Below are 19,662 nucleotides of genomic sequence, written 5' to 3'. Positions count from 1 at the left end.
CATATGTTTATCAACTAACTATTAGGCGATTAATTATATGCGAAATTTGAAGTCTGGTCTAAAACGAAAACCGCCAAGCAAATATGCAAATCGAATGCTAATCAGCGACTGCCAATGAAATTCAATTTTGATATATGGTATCTATTACAAATGAGTCCCACAAACCAATTTGCTTGTTTGTTTGTGTGACCCAGATAGAAGTTTGCCCAAAATTCAGCGCTCAATTTCCGCAAACAAACAATCGAACAAAAGCCAACATCACTGTGAAAGAATAACACAGAACCCAAAATTTTGTGCATTTGGCACATCGATTTGGGTCTGAACTTGTCCAATGCAGTTTGACTTGGCCCGCGGCTGGGATGATTAAAATTAGTAATTGAAAAGGTCGGACAGATACACGGTGTCGGAGAATAGCCAACCTTGCATACATCCACATCCCCAGGCAATCTATCAAATTCGCCTGGCAATTTTGTAAATTCAATTTTCCACAGAATAAAGTTCGAAAGTGCTAATATTTAGCAAGAGCCCTTCGATCGATGAGTTTTATGGATTACTTGGCAGCTAGACAGCTGAAGCCTTAAACAGAAATTGATAGCATATTTCTACATTTGCGCAAAATTTAAGCACAGCTCGACCACAGTTCGCTTTCCATAAATTTAATTCAACATTTTTGTCTATGCAGATTTTTTGCTAGCATTTCTGCGTGCCAACAAAAGCATTCGATGGGAAAATATCTATGCAAGGAGGAGCCAAAAAGTATTCGGTTATATGGGTCAGAAATGTATTAGAAAGTGCTAACTAAATGAAATGAATGCCTTCGATGCGATTTGCTCTAGATAAATATTGTACCAAAGTTTCTCTACCGGTAACGGTAAATAAACTTCTGTGGTCAACGGGTCGGGTAATCGATATTAAAGGGGTCTAGTGGAAACCCAATGTGTGGTCCCAACATCAAATGTATAGATATCTTTGATTTTTTGGTCTCCACAGTGCCAACGAATTTCAGCATTAATTGAATTCGGTTCGTGGCAAATTCAGTTTCCTCTCTTTTTCGGGTTCCTTGGAAATTTAGCACTTGTGGTGAGTGCGGTGACCAAAGGAAGGCAAACAGCGCGGCCAAAAATTTGTAAAAAATGTCATTTTTGAAGCCATGCCAAGGACTCAAGGGCGAAGATGTCGCAAAATGATTTAGACTTTGCAAATATTTGGCTCAGCAGTAATTAAAAATTAAAAAAACATTTATTTTTGTTGGTTTAGTACCCAGGAAAGATAAATCAAGTACTGTAAGTAATTATTTTAAAGCTTTAAATTTGATTCAAGTAATGTAAGTAATAAATTGATAGCTTTAAATTTGAATCCAAGCCCTTTTGTTTAAGCGGAGCGTGTAATATATTTTGATATTCCCTAGAATAAGTAGTCTCCTAAGTTTACTCGCGTAAAATAAAGTTTTTCAAGACATTGTGCAACTTTCTGGACCCAAATGAGACTGGTCTAGACCACTGCAGTGACTAATTCGCATTACCTTTAGTATGGCTCAGTTACATTTTCCTGGTGGAAATATTCCTGTTTTTGGAGCTCTGCACTGGAGCACTTTGTCGGCTGCCTCATAAATCTTGAGTGAAAATTTTCGTTTGGCCCATAAAAAATTAACAATGCGTAAAGGGGAAGGCTGGAGTTACGAGGCAGACGGCTGTGAGGTTTTAGCGTAAGCCAGGATTTCTGAGAGGACTTGCCAAGTATGTCCCTGCTGCACTTGAGACCCACAGGCACTCATACACACACAGAAACACGTACACTGCACCCGCACACTTCGGTCTGCCAGTATGTGTATGTATGGGCAGCCCTAAAGGTTTTGTGGTCCAGTTGGGCAGACTCCTCGGATGCCCTCATACACGCCTCATCGCCTTCGAGAGTGCACGGGGAAATAAATGTGGAAAATCAAGAAAAAATTAAAGAGAAGAAATCTAAAACCTCTAAAGGTGAAAATTCTATGACGATTTAGGTTAATCTTGGTGCCTGAGGTTATATGTCATATATGTATTTTATAATAGTCTCAAAAAGAGGTCAACATAATGAACTATAATAAACGAATTGTAGAAACTTCAATATCAAATTTTAGCTTAAATATTTTCCGTTCTAAAGTATTTTTCTTTCAGTGTTATTGGGATTGAGTCCGATATTTGCGGTCAGTTCTTCGAGTCTGCATTAAGGAAGCTGGAACATGCGATTTCCCTCCGCTCTTGTTTAATTTTATATGGGCTTGCCTTGAAGTGAATTGGATCCTGGGACTCTGGCTGTGAGGGTCTATCTTGCTGTCAGTCAGTCCATAGCCCGTAAGTGCATTGGGGAGCATCGCTTGCGCTCTCCGCATGATGTCCTTAATTGTGAATATGTGTTAATGTATTCCCTTTAGCACGTTAACATTTTATTTTGCCATTTTAAATACTCCCAATCTGGCTTTAAGCCTGGTAACAGAGAGGAGGGGGCGGAGGATTCTTGTCCAACGTGACACTGAACACGTTTTAACGCCGAGAAGCTTCTGGCCCCAGCCTTCATAACTTATGCCCATAGATAAGCGACGGCAGGCTCTCCGTCCTTTCCCTCCTTTTTTCATCCTTGCGGTTGCCTCAAACATTGTTGTGTTTCTTCTTTTTTCGGTGGTTCGTGGGGGAACATTTTTGGGTCCTTGGGCTTCCCCTCCTTTAATGCTGCTGGCCATTTAAGCAAATTATGAAATTTTCATAATTCTGTATTGTAATTGCTTAAAGCTCAGATGAAAAGGGAAACGAAATGTTCTTGGAAGAACAATTCAAATGGCAAATTATTAATGAAATAAATTTACAAAAATACTTTATTAAATTTATTCCTCAGACCAGAAACCTTCAATCTTAAATCGTTTAAAATGTGAATCTTTTCCGGGTAAAATACAAACAGTTTTTAGGCAATTGCCCATCAATTTGGGCCTAATCTCCTTGGCAAACCGCAGTAAAAGAATATCTCTTGGGTGGCAAAAGCCGGCTGTTCGATAACCGCAATCGGGGCTACACATATTCCGACCGACCGACCTTTATTTATATTTAATTGTGCTGACCACATTGTTGGCACGTTACACCTCAAATTGTAATTATTTTCTTGATGGACTCGACCACTCGGTTCACGTACCATTAATTATGAAAATATTGCCCAAACACTTCTGGGCGAAAAGACGCTTTTCTCGGTACCTCTCGCTTTTGCACTTTATTTTCCAGACCTCTCTCTCACACCTCAGTACACAAATAAAAGCAGGAGTTGGGGCTCCCTTTTCCCAGCACTTACATTAAATTTAAAGTATTTACCACAATATTTTCGCTACACTTGGCTCAAATTGTATTTTCAGTTTGCCATTTGCAACAATGCGCGCACACACACATCAAGTTTTTTTTTCCCAGAGTGAGTGTGTATTTTATAAAATGTATTGTGTTTTTTGAGTTTTCGTCTGGGCTGGACAACTCTGCTTTTCGTTTTTGTTTGCCGCGGCTGCGTTACGTCCTTTGTGACTCTGCTCCGTGTTATTTTTTTTGGGAACGTGTTTGTGGGATTTCACGGTAGCCAAAGAGTGATTTTTACCCGGCTCAACAGGAACGAAGGGGATATTAGTTCTAAGTTCGTTTATTAAAAAAATAATGCAATTTTTCCAACAGAAACAGAAACAGAATTTTCTTAACTGACAAAAATTGCTTCATTTATTTTCTTTCGACAATTGTTTTAAGAAAAATTCTTTTTTAATGGCTTTTTCTTTTTAAAGTTTAATTAAGTTGAGAAGATTTTCATTAATGACAGATATATATATCAAGCTAACCATTTTATTATATCAAGTAATCACCAATTCGATCTTTTGAGTTTCGCTTCCTTTTTCTCATTTCCAGCCAAGTGCATGTATTATTTACTGAACCAAATTAAGGACATGAAAAATCCTTGCCAACTTGGGCAGGAGGCAAGATGAGAGACTGAAATTGAATAACTTGCTGGATGGTTAGTGGGTGAAAAATGTCTTAATGAAAATTAGGCAGCCAGACTATATTGTTCGTGAGCCAACTGGCAAACTGATTTAGGTCTTACTTCTTAAGAAGCCAGGACACGTAGGCAGCGGTTGCCGCAGGACATTTACGGCAGTTAAATTTCTGGCCACCGAATAGACCCCGAAAAACGTGCAATTATTCAAAGTACGGAAAGAGTTTTCGCATTAAACGTGTAACTTTTCAGAACGCAAATGCGGAATGGGCTGTAAGAAAATTGTTCATAAGTTGGAGACAACTTTCCGTTAACTTCTTGCGGCTGAAACGGGCCAAAGGAAACATTTTCATTTTCATTCCAGTCAGCATCTAATTTATTGCCGCAATTTGCGTTGCTCGCGTTGTTGCCGAATATTAATTTAACATAAACGGCTCACAACCATCACCAAATTGCCCCCAAAATGATTACACGACACTCCGCCTCGTTGTCCCCGATATCCTTGCTGGCTTTCTGACGATGTTTCGGATTTGGCAACGCGCCGCTGAAGATCAACATCAAATTACCCTAATCAAATTGTCATTACGCATATTTTAAGTAAATGAGTGCGTGAATTTAGATCAAATTAGCAGTAGGCAGCAACTGGCTGACATTCAATTTACATGTGATTCTCGGGGCTACATTTTTTACGAGCCCCTCGAATAAGAGAAGTTAATGTGCAAGAGAAATACTCATTAAATTTAAATTTACAGAGGCAGACGGAAATTCTTCTCCTAGTGAACATTTTATTTGTTTTTATTGCATAGCAAAGTCTGTTTTATATTTAATTTAACGGTTAGATACAATCATTTATAGCATAATTTAAAGCTGTCTAGTTTTCTCTGTTTTTCTGGAGTTAAATTTAAAAAAAATAATTTTTGAGCTAACAAATTTTCCATTTCCTGTCATGGCATCAAGAATAAACTTCACAAAATACCCAAGCACAATGTATTTATGCCGAGTTAATTATTTTTCATGCCACAATCGCTCCTTCCACTCTTCAGTCAAACACGTGCTGAAATATATATCCTTCACTGCCAGTGAGAACTTCCGCAAACAAAGCCCAGTTTTGTTGAGTACTGGAAATTAATCAGGAACGGGTTAACCGCTTGGCTGTGAAGGCGCTTAAAGGCTTCCTACCATCGAGATGCTCAGCAAACAAAATAAAGCTTAGTTAGCAAGCAGTTTAGAAAAGTTGCGAAGGAAAAAAATAAGTAAATATGGAGCGGAGCATATAAAACTACTAACAAGACATAAATGGACGAAGAATAAGCAAGGATAACTGAAAAGTTTAGTCTGCAGTAAGGGAGCATAGTGGAATAGCACATGCAGAGAACAAAAAGTTTTGGCAAAACACCTCAAGAGTCGTTGGGATGGGTGTGGGTTGAACTTTCCACTGAACAGAAGCTGAACTTTTATTTGTTTGACTCGTGAGCAACAAACTTTCCCTCAATGTTCTTTCCACCAGTTCAACTAGTCTTTTCTTTCTCCCTTGATTTTAAATGGGTAAAACGTCACAGTCAGCGACGCGAAATTTTGGATTTAAAAATAAAATATTTTTGTAGATGTTATGTTATTAAATATTCTTATCTTCTAAATCAACTTCATAAAATATTTTGATTATTTCTTAGAGTTAAACACAAATTCGATTTAAAACATGTTTAAGTTTAATTTTTTTTAATTAGTAATTATTATAAATTTATTTTCTTCAATTCGACGCCATGGTTTTGTTTTTAAAATAATTTCAACCATTTAACATACCTAGTTTGGCCTAGAAAATCGCCATGCTAACAAAACTCAGTACGAGGCAACCCCAAGTGCTACCAAAACGAGCTGAAGAACCGCTGTCCAAGTGCTCTCCAAATTACTCGAATGATACTTGATGGTTGCAATCAGCAGAGACCCCCGACCGACAAGCAGACTTCATTATTTTGATAGCAATTAGCAAATTGAGTTCTATAATATTTCTGTTGTCCGTTTTACAATTCTCCCTCTGAGTTCTTTTAATTTTATTTTGTGTCTCGTGTGTGGCGAAATGTTGTCAAGCAATTAGTGCAGCACGACTGCGTTTTTCTTTTTCCAAAGGGGAACACTCTGCGTACGCTTGATATCTATATGTACATATGTATATATATAGTAGGGTAGAGAATCCTTTGGGAACCACTTTATGATATATATATATATAAATATAAATTGATTTAAAAAAAAATAAGTACAACGGGTAAACGTTCAAGAGATATCCTTTTTTTTTTTTTTTTTTTTTTTTTTTTTTTTTTGTGGCATTATTGAGAAAAATGCAACATTTACTCTTTTAAAAACAAATTGGTTAAAAATCCGCTTAAGAACACTTGGCATTGTAATGAACTTGGGAAGAAAATATATTTAAATATTTTTTATGCATTTCAATCTCTCTTTATAAAGTGACAGTTTTTTGCAACTTTAGATATACATATGGCATAGATCAAGCTAGCCTTTTCCGCTTAAACCACCAAGACCCACTTTAATGGCTCAATCATGTCTGCAATTGTTATGTTCCTGAACCATTTAACCTCATTGCCAGCGAACGAGGGCCGCAACAAGCCAAATGAACTGGAAACACAATTTCTCAGTGCCTGATTTGTCGCGTTGTTTTTTCCCCCTTACACACAGACACAGGATTCCCGGCGATAATGCGGATAATATTATGAATATGAGTAGGGGAAAATATGATACTTTAAGCTACAAAACATTGTGTTTTATGTTTATTTGCCATCGGTTATATAACCGGGTTACACAGACCAATGACAAAGCCAGTTAAAAGTTGGCATCGCATTGATCCATGTTGACAATTTTTGGCGGGTCGCGGAATATAAATAAATATGCCAAGTTATTCGCATACTTTTACACTCGACTGCTCATCGCCGCGTGGTGTGTGGCCAACGTCCCAAGGAGCGGGGTAAAAGGAGATTTGTTTTCGGATTCGTTGCTGGAACAGTTTATTTTTATTGCCGAACGACGGGCGACGGACTATACGACTTCGCCATATCGATGCCACATCGCCTGACAAAAGGCAAATGCACCCATTTGTCATTTGGACAACGAGCTGACAACAGTTCAGTGCCACTTGTCACTGCTGAGCCGCGAAAAACAGACCGCACAGCAAAAATCCCAGTGGCAATAGCAGTGGCAGTGGTCCTTCAAACTGTTTACTTTAAAAGTATTCAGCAAAAATCAAAAGTAGCCCGCTTTCATCAAATGATAAAAACCCTTTTGCGTAATGGGCTGAACACACAAAGTGCTTTTAATTAAGCATCGATATGTGCTTAAATATGAAAAAGCCTTTACATATTTAATTAAAAGGAAATTGTATCCCGTTGCCATCTACAAAGGGACTTTGTCCTCTTTTTTAATTGCGCATTTCATGCATTTTAATGCGACTGCCCACATAAAAGACAGCTACCATTACCCAAAAGAAATTGTAATGAGCTCAAAACCAAAAAAGGAAATTTACACAGGCCATACAAAAAATAAAAATGAAAGCAAATTAAAAGCAAGGCAAACACATAAATTTTATATGCCTTCCAACCAGAGAGATCTGGCGAATCGCATTGATATGAAAATAAACTCGGGCCGCTAATCAAATGTAAGCACATTTAATGTTTAAATAAACAGAAATGAGTTGATCTGGCGCAAATAGAACAGACGTAATGAAAGGAGACTAGAGGCAGGAAGGACCAAAGCTGGCTTAAGCCGCAGACCCATGTTTTTCCCTTTGATTAAGTCCCGCATAAATATTTATGTGCAGCGGCAAAAAATGCGCATTCATGACGAGCAAAGTGGTATTTAATTGAGAAGTAAAATATAAGAAGCACGTGGCAGTAAACAGAATATTCGGATACGAAAAAGGTCGAATACGAGATATCCTGGGTGATATAATATTTCGATAGTCTGAAATATCTAAAACTTTAGCAATTAAAAACCAAAGCTCTTAGGAACAATTTAAAAATGATTTCAATACTCGATATATTTTGTTATGATGTCAACCGCATTTCAATCAACAACTCTTTAATGCCCCTTTTATTCCGCGGTCATAAAATTTCAAAATAAACTTCAATATGATAGCAAGCACATGCGTTATGCGATGCTTCTGTTCACGACGACGCCACTTGAAAAAAATATCATAAGTTGTTTTATTGAGTTAGCAGTGGAGCTCTCATCCTCGAAACAATCTGAAACAAAACACAAATGCGGACCACGAGAGCCACTTTCAGACTTGGCAAACAAAACAAAGTCACCGAAGACTGGGAATTTGTGTGTATTTTTGTGTGGATATTTTTGTGCCTCCGTTTTATTCCTTTTGAAGTGGAACCCCAAAAAGAAAGAAGCACAAAGTTGAGTTTATGTCTGCTTCTGTGGGGCATAATTCCCTTTAAAGACTTTAACGCTTTTTTAATAATTTTTTATTGTCAAGAAATTCGCTGGGTATTATTTGCATTTGAGAAGTTTTAAGTGCCGACATCGCGGCTGTTCCTTGCCAAACTTTATTTGCGTCTTAGTTTAATTTCTGAGTTTATTTGGGTTGTTTGAAAAGTTTAGTAAACGCTTGAACTCATAAACCAAACTCAGAGAGCGCAACCAAAAAGTATTCAATTTGTAATCATTAAATTAGCGACATAATTCCATTAAAGTCAGACCTACTGCAATATTGCCAATCAATGGCCATGCAAAAAACAATAACTTCAAGGACGCTCGCAACTTTTTCATCAATTAATTCCAATGTTCGGAAATATTGCGGGGCAATATTTTTTAAGCCGCATTTATGTGTTCGTTTATATTTAATTTGCATTTATACATTTGCATAGGTCACCGTTTCACTTTGGCAAACAAAAAAAAAAAAAGAAAATAAACTTTTGGCATTTGTTTTGCAACACTGTGGACTGGAAAGCCAACAGAATGGGCGAATCGGAGGCAAATAAACGGAACTGGGATTGAATTGTCACAGCTGCAATTTTTCAAATGTCAAATCAAAACAGAAAACCAATTACTTTCGATGATTAATTACTATTTTCGAAGGAAACAAATGCTGGAGACCGCAGAATGATTTTGATTGCGAGCCGGGCTAACAGGTTCGTTTGATTTATGATGCGATCAACCCTTTGCTGACAAGTCCCCGATGTGACGAGCCACCTCGACCCAATCCCTTAAGGATACCCATCCCGAAAGTTCTGTGAACTTGGTCCTGCGACATGGAAATCACCTTAAAATTCATAAGTTTGTTTGTTCAGGGGGGAGTACGGGTAAGGAAAATTTACTGAGGCGTCAGGCTGAAACCGCAAGTAAAACAGCAGCTGCATGTCATTAACTATATGAGCACCGTGGCGTAATCCTCGCCACTTGACGCACAACATGGCGGATGCGTAACGCTACCAAGTTTCTAACGCTTCATTTTTCGAACATTTAGCACACCCACTTTTTAGAGAGTGTGAGTGTGTGCGAGGGTGTGGTGTATGACACCTTTCAGTCCACACTCCGCATTATTTTTTTTTCACTTTTTTCTCCTATTTTGTTGTCATCAAAGCTGCAGATTATGCGCACAAAAAACGAGAGTTTATGTATGAAATTATGCAAAGCAGACCAGCAGACGATAATGATGGTGGTTAGGAATCCTGCGGCTGATGACGATAATTTCCCACAGCCAGGACTCTTTAACCCGTCAAGGCCGCCGCGAAAGTGAAAATGAGTTTGGCTTTGTTCCATTATATATGCCATTTTTTTGTATTTTTTTGCGATTATTATTATTATGATTAAGATGAAAAGTGAAATTTTGTATGGCTTCGTGGAAATTTTATATTTTAATTACAATTTGCTTCGGCCGCAAGTGACCCAAATTTAAATGTACCTACATATATAGAGGAAGAAAGGGTCCTTTCAACCCTTTGGCCACCGACGGTGTCCTCAGATGCATGACTGGGTGCATAATTATGTTGCCAAACTGGTTGGCTGACCAGCAAAAAAAAATATAAAGGGGAGAAATCCCAAAAAAGTCGAATACCAAAGTTACTTGAGCATGACGAATGGCTTTGTTGAGTTTACCACTTCTTTGAGAGATTTTATTAAAAATTCCTTAGACACAGGTGCAGTTTGAAAAAAGTTTTTAATTCGCCTTCTGCCAAATAATTGGATGGATGGTTTTATTTCTTACGAATTCTTTTCGTCCTTAACGCTGGCGAAACCTGTTGTCGAGGATTAAATATTAATGGTACCCATTAATATCATCCTCGGCCGTCCGAAACCAATAAAATTTGCCTAATGTCGCGATATTTATGGTCGCTAATTTTATGCTTGAGAGGAAATTAAGTAGAAATCGATACTATAACTGTAGTTACTCGTTGATTTATTCGACTCAGCCATTTATTTTTAGTTTCTAGGTAAATTACTTTTTTTGAGGAAACCGCTTTAAATAGGAAACCCTCTAACAGCGGAAGTAGAAGCTATCTGATATGATCGTGAGTCCGCAGGCAGTTTTTATTCTGCTGTTTCTGATTGCCAAGTCATTCGAGCAGGTGTAAATCAATCACAGCCCATGGGTGACTTCCTATGTACCTTGCATTTCCAGGGAAAATAAATAAAAATATTCTTGGTATAAAGAAAAGTTTTTTAATCGTTTTTTTTTAGATTTTCATTCAAAGGTTCAATCGGTAAAAACATCGATAATGCCTAATAAAAAAAAATAATTATTAAACTATTGAAGGAAATTTCATCTTGCAACTATCATTTTTTCAATTCCAAATACTAAATAAAAAATTGTTGGAAAAACTATCACAGTATTAATAAAGAATATATCTCTAAACATAAAATAACCTTTAAAACTCGATTAGAAAATTAAAATTTTTTTAATATTTCACTAATATTGCACTTTTAGTTTGTGCATTACTGAAAATCATTTTCACATTCTTCGTTTTGCAACATTGCCCCAAGCCCAAACAATGAATTTACGCATGAAATTAATTCCAGGTAATGCAATCTAAGCATTGTAAATAAAATTCAGGAATCCTCCGTCAAACTTACCCAATGCACAACGGCATGTAAATCGAAAATTACCAGAAATTGTCACTTTACATCACGCCTGCTGCAGGACCTATAAATCATGCTGCACACACACTCAAACACTGGCCTAAAGAAGCCACAATCTGGTCTAGTATTTTGGCAACGGAGATCCTGGCGTGTGTGAGGGTGAATATTCAAATCAGTTGCTGGCTGCCAATAAATGAAATTCGCTACACACTCACTGAGCACATAGACACACACAAGTACACCAAACACACACACCCACTCTTAAATTGAGTGGGAAAACTCGAATGGTCCCGTGTATTTAGCAAATGAACCGTACTTTCTGTTGATTTTCCCGGCTTCTGTTTTATTTTTTGGTAACGCGCACTAATCAAATATTACAAACTCCTGCACAGCTATGCGATCAGCGAAACGGAACTAAATTAAATGCCAGATGAATGGCACCATCATTACAACGGGAACACTTTGGCTGCCAATTAACTCGCCCGAATTCAATTAGGTTTTGGTCTTCAGGATTTAGGTCCTGATTTGTGGGCAAGTCTTTGCTTATCTGCCAGATCTGCGGCAATCCTACGGACTAAATACGTTAAAACAACTAGAGCGGAGTGAACTGAATCGAGTAGCAAACCGCACTCTCCGAATAAATAACGAACACTGAAGACGGCCGAAAGCGCGCTGTAGTTAAATCCGAAGTCGAGAACGCGGCTCGAGCTTCCAACTGCTCGAAGCAATCCGAGTGGCACTTGCAACATGTTGCAGGTTCGCTGCTTACTTCGGGATTCTATGTTTCTTACTCCAGACTTCCGATCTTTAACTTTGATACTTTGTAAACCAATATTTGTTAATCTAAAAGCCCATTTTGTTCTATAACATTTTTTTTAGGGTATTTGAAAAGTTTTTGAGTTTGGCAATACATAACTATTAAAAAATCTAAGTTAATTATTAGGTATATAAAATATGCTCTGAATTTGTTTGTAATAAAATTGTATTTTTTTGTAAATGTATACATACATAATGTATTTGATGAAAAAGACAATATATATATAATATATGTAGTGTGACCATATAGAATTCCAATGTAATTATTTGTGCTACTTCTAGTGCCCTCAGGATTTTTTGACATTTAGTCTTAGCTGTCAGTTTACTTTGGGAGAAACTGAATTTATTTTAATTTAAGAACTTATCCTATCTTAAATGGAGTATTCAAGTGACTCGGACAGTTCCAACTCAGACAACTCCACCACTACCACTTACTGGACAAGCTCAAGCGAGGACTCTAGCGACAGGTCTGTGTGTTGATTTGCATTTTCAATGTCAGCTAACGTTCTTAGTCCACCTAGTTTTTCGTTCAGTTCCAGTTCTTCGTCGAACTCAAGTTTTTCGTCGAGCTCAAGTTCTTCGTCGACCTCAAGTTCTTCGTCGACCTCAAGTTCTTCGTCGACCTCAAGTTCTTTTACGACTTCAAGTTCTTCGTCCGACTCCGATTCTTCGGCAAGTTCTTCGTTAATACTCGATATTGTTCGCCTCAGTACCCCGTTCGACTTTAGTTCTCTGTCGAGGTACTCTAATCCCACCGTCAATGATCCGGCCTCAAGACCTTTGCCGGAAAACAATTTCTGGTCCAATTTAAATTCTTCGCCTAGATCCAGTCCAATCAGAGTCGAAGCTTCCCAGCGCTCAACTACAACGGCCAAACGTGCTCTTAATGGACCAAATACCAATAATTCGGTAGAAAACAAACGGGCCAAGCCCGATGTGAGGGATACCGAGCCCTACAAGTGCCCGGTGTGCCTTGAAGATGTCCGTTATAGAGAACCGGTGTCCATCTCTTGTGGGCATGTATTCTGTAAAGCCTGCATGCTTCTCTGCCATCGCTCAACAAAGAATTGCCCGATATGCCGAGCTGAATTCAACGAATATCATCAAATTTTCATGTAAAATTTTATAGGACTTTCATGTATCTTTGTATGCATATTCGTATTTTATACTTTATTAATAAGTACTTCAAAAACTGCCAGCGTATTGTAAGCTGAGCTACTAAATGTATAACACCTGGAGAAACTGTTGCTCTATCAACAATATAAAATAAAAGGAACTTATCCTAAGTGCTACAGCCTCACAGGGACGACAATGCACTCGGAAAGTTTCAGCTAAAAAACTAAAAGTCAAATATAAGAAGACAGGCAACTTTGGCCATAAAACATGACACAAAGCCACGCTCACACTCATGCCACGGCAAGCACAGAAAAGGGGGACCTCACCAAAGCAATGAAAATTCCGACCTACCGCAATAAATTCCGCGGGAAAAACAACGCAAGCAATGCCAAAATGAGAGTGAAATGCCCACACACACATACAGACGTTTGGAGTAAGAGGAATCACACCCCTCGGAAAACCTCAAGGAAGCATAACGCACACAGGGACACCTCAGACCTCAGATACGGCGCTATAAATCGCGCTTAGCCAAAACAAAACATAGCATCTGAAGGCATCAGATTCGGTTTCAGTTTCGCTTTTCAGATGGAATAGGAAAAGCGGGCGGAACAGTCCCCAACAAATCTTTGACCTGGCACAATGCTCTACATTCTATGTTTTGGTTCGAGTTGTGAGCTCGATACGCGTCTGCGCAGTTATCCTTCTGGCCAAACAGCTGTTCTAGACGAGACCCTTACCTAGGACAACATGTGCATCCTTATGGGCGTCCATGCAGCCGAATAAGTGGAAGCTGCCTACCCATGTTTATACAAGAATTCGTATAATTTTCCCCATATTTAAATATATTTTAATGTTGTTGGTTTTTAAAATTTCATTTTATTTATGAACAGCAATAATCGGAAAATACTATGTAATGAGAGCTTGGGTGTTTAAGCCCCCCGCCAAGGAAAGGATTACGAACAGCAACATATCTCTCCAGCAGTCTTTGGTGGAATATTCATATGTTTGTATTGCCGGGTTAATGCTGGGGATAATATAAATTTTTGAAAGAATTCTTATCGAATCATTTTTGATCTATAACTCACCCATGATCGGAGATTATATCGGCCTTTTTTTATTTGGGCTTTACCAACCGCAGGGACACGAGCTGCAACCGCCACACGGGCCACAACCACAGCAGGGGCTGCAGCAACCCCCACAGGGACCACAGCCACAAAGAGGAGTGCCTCCCATCAGAGGGGCCAGGCAGCCGGGTGGGCAGGGTCCCACGTAGAAGGGATCGAAACTGCAGCAGAGCATCAGAACCATTTTGAAAGTTTTAGATTTGCCGAAGGACACTCACGAATCACTTTTCGAATATGGGGTTCAAGCTGCCAAAAAAAATTGAAAAAGATATTTTTTATAAAACCGCTTTAAAATTCACTTCACATCGCGTGCAATTTTTAAACAAATCTTTATATAACTTTCCGTTTATACCGCTTTACCGAATAACTTACACGAACTTTTGTTTACTGCTGAAGAAATATGTCAAAGTTATTCCTTGGCTAAGAATTTAGAACTTTTTTTAGTTTTTCATATTATTTTTATTTTACGAAGGAAGGAGATGTGTTCAGTCCAAGCTGTTAAAAATGAATGTGTTCTATTCGTTTCGAGCCACACAAAGCCGATAAAAAATGTGAAGTTTGGGTCCAAGGCCTACTTGAGACTACTAAAAATTTGGTTAGGTCTTTAAATTCGGAAGCTCCTTATTTCATATCCGGACTCCCTTTGTTGATAGGTACTTATTACTCCTCCGGTGGATCCTCAGCCGGTGGATCAGCTTCAGGTGGTGTTTCTTGTTTTGCAGGTGCCGGTTCCGAGTCCTTATTGTCGTTTTCCTCTTCTTTCGGGGAATCTCCGGATTTCCGACAGCTCCCTAAATTGGGCAACAATGGTCCCACGAAGGCACCTACCTTACCTCCAAAACTTTGGACCACGGAGCAGGCGCCATCCATACGATCACCCTCCACCAGAGGAGTTTCTCCCTCAACGGCCGTCAACTGATCCACCACTGGACCACCGCGAGACACTAGTTCGCAGATTGGGTCACGGGATTGGTCCAACAACAAGCCACCCACTTGCCTTGCCGAAGACGTCACCACCATAAGGAGGGCCACTACGCCTGCTACGCCGATGGCGGTGTGCACCATTTCCATGGCTCCAAAGATGGAACAGCCACTGCTGAATCTTCAGTGGGATCAGGGCGGGAGATTTCGGATTTTTCGAATAGCCCGGCTGACAACTACTTCAAGGGCTACTCTACACCTATTCGGATAGAGCCGAGATGGTGTTGTAGGTCGAAAGAGCCAGATTACGAATGCCCCTTGATATTTCTCTCAATAAGCCCCTAATTTCTTCCGAATTGACCACCGTCTCCTGATCAGTTACATATTGCGGCGTTGGATCATTTACTATTAAAACTATTTTATGTACGGGTTGAATCACGCCGGATACATCGATCACGGGCTCCAGTTCCTGGTGATCAACCACAAAGGATTCATGCAGGATGATCACCAGTTTCCGGACGACTGGTACTATGCAATCGAGGGCATCAATTGCCATTGGGGCCAGTACATGGTGCACCACGTGATCCACAGAAGCCGGCATGAGGGTTGTATAAGGCAACTTTTAATTTTGAATTTGGAAAAAACAGTTGTTTTCAGACAGAAAGTAAAATGATTTTATGATACAAAAAGCAAGGGATTAAAACATCTGAAACCATTGTGATCAGATATTCTAGGTCTTTTAATCTAAAAAGAAGTAAGGATGTTTTCTAATTACAGAAATTCTCCGCGTTTTTTATTAATTTAGTTGGAGTTTCATTTTATTTTATTTGTTTTACATGGTGTTATTTCAGTGTTTTCCTTGATTGTGTTCTTCACTTTTGTGTAGTGCTTCATTCTTAATAACTTCTGTAGCACTGACTATGCCATCCACCAGGTGTATAATTCTTATAAATGTCAAAGTCACAGGGACAAACAGCGCATCTTGGGTAGGGGCCAATGTAGAAAGGATTCACGGCAGGTGTCCAAGGGCGGCTTAAATATACCATTTTGAACACCTCACGAAAGCCTACAAGGATTATCTATTAAAAAATTTTATATATTTTTAATGTAAACAACTTACCAAAAAAAAAATGAAAAATTTTAAACCGATATTTTGCCGAAACTACATGTGTTGTGTTTGAATTTCAACTAAACAAGTCGACATTCAATTTTGTTGACATTTAAATTTCAGCATGCTTATTTGAATTTATTCTTTATATACTTAGCTGCCACTTTTGCTACCTATTAACTATAAGCAATATAACCACTTTTTATATTATTAACATGAAAATATTTTAATTTGATGATATGATGTCAATATGCTACACGCGTAAACAACATCTTCCTCGTAATTCCTTTAAAAATAAATAAGAACACAAAAACGCATCGAGTTGTCAGGGAAGATAATAACGATTTTTAATTAAGTCATTTAAGTGTATTTGAAGTCAAGGTGATATGTATAATCATGAGCCATATAACGAAATAAGTTTTGTGTAGCTAGTTAGGAACATCTCCGAACGACAAAAGGTCTATTGTTATAAGCTCCTCACTACTCCGCCCTCTTTTCTCCATAGTGATACTTCTACCGCTTCTGCTCCTTTACGGTCTTCTGTTTCGGTGCCTTCTCCTCAGTCTCTCGGGCGGGATTGCAACGGGGTAACTTGGACTCCGGACAAACCCCACACTCTGGAACAGTGCAGTGCCCCTCCTCCAAGCAATCCGGGTCACAGCAGGGCGGATCGGGTCCAATGTAGCCGGGATTAAATATGCACGGCATGTTGCAGCTCCTCCACGAGAAACAAATTTCAGGACGGAGTCAGGTCGGTTTTACTTTATAGATTTTGTGAATTTACATAGATTTCTCACTGGGTGCAATTTTGGGATAATGTGAGGCTCGAAAATTTTCCCATTACTATGGGGATTAGAGCACAATGGAAAAGGCCAACTAGATGCCCGATATGCGCAAAGCTCTAAACAGAACTGGTTAATAGCATTTTACTATCGACGCATTCTATTATACTAACCTGCAGTTTACATTTAAATCATTCAAAGTTAAAACAAATTTCAAATTTCAAAAAATTGTAGGGAATAAAGAAGTATATGAGGTACGAATATAGTTGTAATTAGTTTTAAACAAAAAGGTTTGAAAACATTTTCTCTGCTATAAATATATATATTGTCTTACTTTTTAGAAATATTTTTTGGCACAGTGTAAACGAGTATCATTTACAATGAACTCTTTCCTTCTCTCTCTCTCTGAAAAGTTGAATCAAAACCCAAATGCAAACGCCCCCTAAATTACCGGTTAGAGCGTGCAGTCTGCTTATAATTATTTCATAATCGGGCAACACTTCAGTTTTATGGTGACAAAAGCCTGCGGATGGACAAAAGCCCCTGCAGGCCATCGAAACTGGGCCACAAATGGCTGCAGGCGCAAATATGGAATTTAAGTTGAAATTAATGAATAATTAAGCTGCGTTGGGCAGACGCTCGCAGCGGAAGTACAGCATTTGCATAGCTAACACAATGAACTACATACGAGCGGACAAGACTTGGGCCGTTCATAAATTAGATATGCAAATGCAAATGGAAATGGAAATGGAAAACTAACGGCAATTCCTTTGTCAATTAATCAATCAATCAACGCAGCCGCCCTCTGCGATCCAGAAAGCACTGCGGAAATCACTTGTCCCACATAACTCCGCCCCCCTCCCATAGAAACTTCATTCAGAAACATTCCCTCGCCGGTATAGCTGGAAATGCTGCATCTCCATTCATCTACATCACGCATGCCAATTTGCTGCAGCACGGTTTTTGATTGCCCGCTAAGTTCAGAGCGCTGTCATTCCCCCATCGAAGCCGATCCCCGGGTTTTAAGGCGATAGCAGAGTCATTAGCATCAAAGGGCAGCAACGGTGACATGACCAGCGCTCCTGGCAGTCGATCTGCACATTGGTTTTCAGGGTGTCCAATTGATTTTTACTTTTTTAAAGAAACTTTTTAAAGAGTTATACTTCATACAACAAATTGTACATTTAATTTCTAAATAAATAATTTACATTAAAAAGCAATCCCAACAAATAGAGTACTAAAAGCTAACTAAAGAAAGTATTTATTTATATAAGAAAGTAAAATCAATGCATTCGGTTTTCCAAGAGTAATACCAGAAATAATCATTTTGTAGTAATAACAATTTCGTATCTGAATTATAAATATTTAACTTATAAATTTCCTTGCAGCTTATTCTTAACTGTTTCACTAGATTATGAATTATGGCTTGGAACCACTGTGCAACGTATGGGGCGTTCAATGTCGCCGGCTGCAGCCATCAAAGTCGTGTGCACTATTTGTGTAATTTATATTCAAAGCGCAACGCGATGCGGCGCGTGTGTAGGTGGGCGATTGGGTTGGTAAATGCGGTGATGGGTGTTAGGGGGGCGGCTGTTTTGAGCCATGGGACCGGTCACTCTAAGGCAAAGAGCTTTCCTCTGGGGGCGGCTTTTCCAGAGGCACTGAACTTAATGCAGTTGCGCGAACAGCTTTTAAGTGGTGTTGGTAAGCGGTAAACTAGGCGGTGAGGTATTGAGTTACTGGTAATAGGTAGGAATTACTTTTTAAGCATACGTTCTTTCCTACCTCTTACAGTTTAAGAAACCTTCCTAAAAGAGATTTCAACCTTATTTCCTTTTTTTTTTTTTTTAAATAAAAATTATAAAATTCCGAACACATAAGTTTCAGTGTAGACCTTAGATGGTAACCATCCAAGCTTCGACATTGTCTATTCGACTTCCGCTTATCGGACGAATTTCTATTACTTCTTAGACTTCGCTTCTGGTTTTAATAATTCAAGTTCGAACCCAACTAGGCACACGCGCTGGGGCCACTTGTCTCGTCGTAACTGTTTGAGAAATGTTGTGGAGGCCTGACAAAGTGACCGGAAGATGATACTGTAATAAAAAATATAGACACTCGCAGCGACATAGAACGGCATCCAATGTTTGCCTAGGAAACAGAAACCAAGTACTAGAAATGAACATGAACAATGTTTTATATGCTCTGTGAGTTGTTGGGTTTTTCACTATTCGTAGTTTTTCTTTTTTCTTTTTTTGTTGGCCATTTATTTACAAATGAACAATATTTATGGCCTCTTTTTGAAAGAGTTGCGTGGGTCTGTACATAAATATTTAGTTCCTATTCGGTGGGGCCAGACTTCCGTCACAGCCAAAGCATAGAAACGATCTCTTCATACTGCACATACATATTTGTGTACATTATTTTGTGGTTTTATTTCGGTGTTATGCTCCACGCATACCAAACATCGATTATGAATTAGTAACTCTGCACGGATGGCATAAATAATTCTAATTTGCCAGCAATTATGGGCTGCCAAATACGCTTATCCAATAACATGATTTTGATGGTCGCCGAAAGTGTGAACTGAAGAGCATTGTAGAGATTTCTATGACAATTAGTATAATTTAAGTATAAATTTTAAATTCATTGTATAACAATTATAATTCAACTAGACATTTATCTGCCGTTTAAAGACTGTAAAATAACTTGC

General features: G+C 38.7%; 7 protein-coding genes across 7 annotated transcripts in view; 1 reads left to right on the top strand and 6 right to left on the bottom strand.

The window, feature by feature from the left end:
* Positions 1 to 11,713, bottom strand: part of LOC108105713 (insulin-like growth factor-binding protein complex acid labile subunit) — a 49,086-nt gene extending 37,373 nt beyond the window's left edge. The window contains 1 exon segment of the mRNA XM_041818474.1: positions 11,077 to 11,713. The gene's annotated coding sequence lies outside the window, so the exon portion shown is untranslated.
* Positions 11,714 to 12,242: 529 nt separating this feature from the next.
* Positions 12,243 to 13,184, top strand: LOC108103515 (cell wall integrity and stress response component 1). Its single transcript, XM_017209026.2, has 2 exons — positions 12,243 to 12,365; positions 12,420 to 13,184. Exons 1-2 carry the CDS (start codon positions 12,274 to 12,276, stop codon positions 13,015 to 13,017), a joined length of 690 nt encoding a protein of 229 aa, XP_017064515.1. The 5' UTR covers positions 12,243 to 12,273; the 3' UTR covers positions 13,018 to 13,184.
* A 686-nt stretch (positions 13,185 to 13,870) lies between these two features.
* On the bottom strand, positions 13,871 to 14,645 carry LOC108103511 (male-specific sperm protein Mst84Db). Its single transcript, XM_017209022.2, has 3 exons — positions 14,511 to 14,645; positions 14,100 to 14,384; positions 13,871 to 14,038 (listed from the first exon to the last, which is right to left on the bottom strand). The coding sequence occupies exon 2, from the start codon at positions 14,320 to 14,322 to the stop codon at positions 14,140 to 14,142; it is 183 nt and encodes a 60-aa protein (XP_017064511.1). The 5' UTR covers positions 14,323 to 14,384; positions 14,511 to 14,645; the 3' UTR covers positions 13,871 to 14,038; positions 14,100 to 14,139.
* A 153-nt stretch (positions 14,646 to 14,798) lies between these two features.
* LOC108103508 lies at positions 14,799 to 15,306 on the bottom strand. The gene has a single exon (XM_017209020.2). The coding sequence runs from the start codon at positions 15,207 to 15,209 to the stop codon at positions 14,799 to 14,801; it is 411 nt and encodes a 136-aa protein (XP_017064509.1). The 5' UTR covers positions 15,210 to 15,306.
* Positions 15,307 to 15,318: 12 nt separating this feature from the next.
* LOC108103509 lies at positions 15,319 to 15,712 on the bottom strand. The gene has a single exon (XM_017209021.2). The coding sequence runs from the start codon at positions 15,658 to 15,660 to the stop codon at positions 15,319 to 15,321; it is 342 nt and encodes a 113-aa protein (XP_017064510.1). The 5' UTR covers positions 15,661 to 15,712.
* Positions 15,713 to 15,828: 116 nt separating this feature from the next.
* On the bottom strand, positions 15,829 to 16,210 carry LOC108103516. The gene is made up of 2 exons (XM_041818631.1): positions 16,182 to 16,210; positions 15,829 to 16,126 (listed from the first exon to the last, which is right to left on the bottom strand). The coding sequence occupies exon 2, from the start codon at positions 16,103 to 16,105 to the stop codon at positions 15,956 to 15,958; it is 150 nt and encodes a 49-aa protein (XP_041674565.1). The 5' UTR covers positions 16,106 to 16,126; positions 16,182 to 16,210; the 3' UTR covers positions 15,829 to 15,955.
* Positions 16,211 to 16,489: 279 nt separating this feature from the next.
* LOC108103513 lies at positions 16,490 to 17,194 on the bottom strand. Its single transcript, XM_017209024.1, has 2 exons — positions 17,123 to 17,194; positions 16,490 to 17,068 (listed from the first exon to the last, which is right to left on the bottom strand). The coding sequence occupies exon 2, from the start codon at positions 16,873 to 16,875 to the stop codon at positions 16,681 to 16,683; it is 195 nt and encodes a 64-aa protein (XP_017064513.1). The 5' UTR covers positions 16,876 to 17,068; positions 17,123 to 17,194; the 3' UTR covers positions 16,490 to 16,680.
* Positions 17,195 to 19,662: the final 2,468 nt, after the last annotated feature.

Source organism: Drosophila eugracilis, unplaced genomic scaffold (genome assembly GCF_018153835.1).
Source record: "Drosophila eugracilis isolate 14026-0451.02 unplaced genomic scaffold, ASM1815383v1 contig_1197, whole genome shotgun sequence".
In the NCBI taxonomy this organism is placed as follows: domain Eukaryota; kingdom Metazoa; phylum Arthropoda; class Insecta; order Diptera; family Drosophilidae; genus Drosophila; species Drosophila eugracilis.
This window is presented reverse-complemented; position numbering and strand designations above follow the sequence as displayed.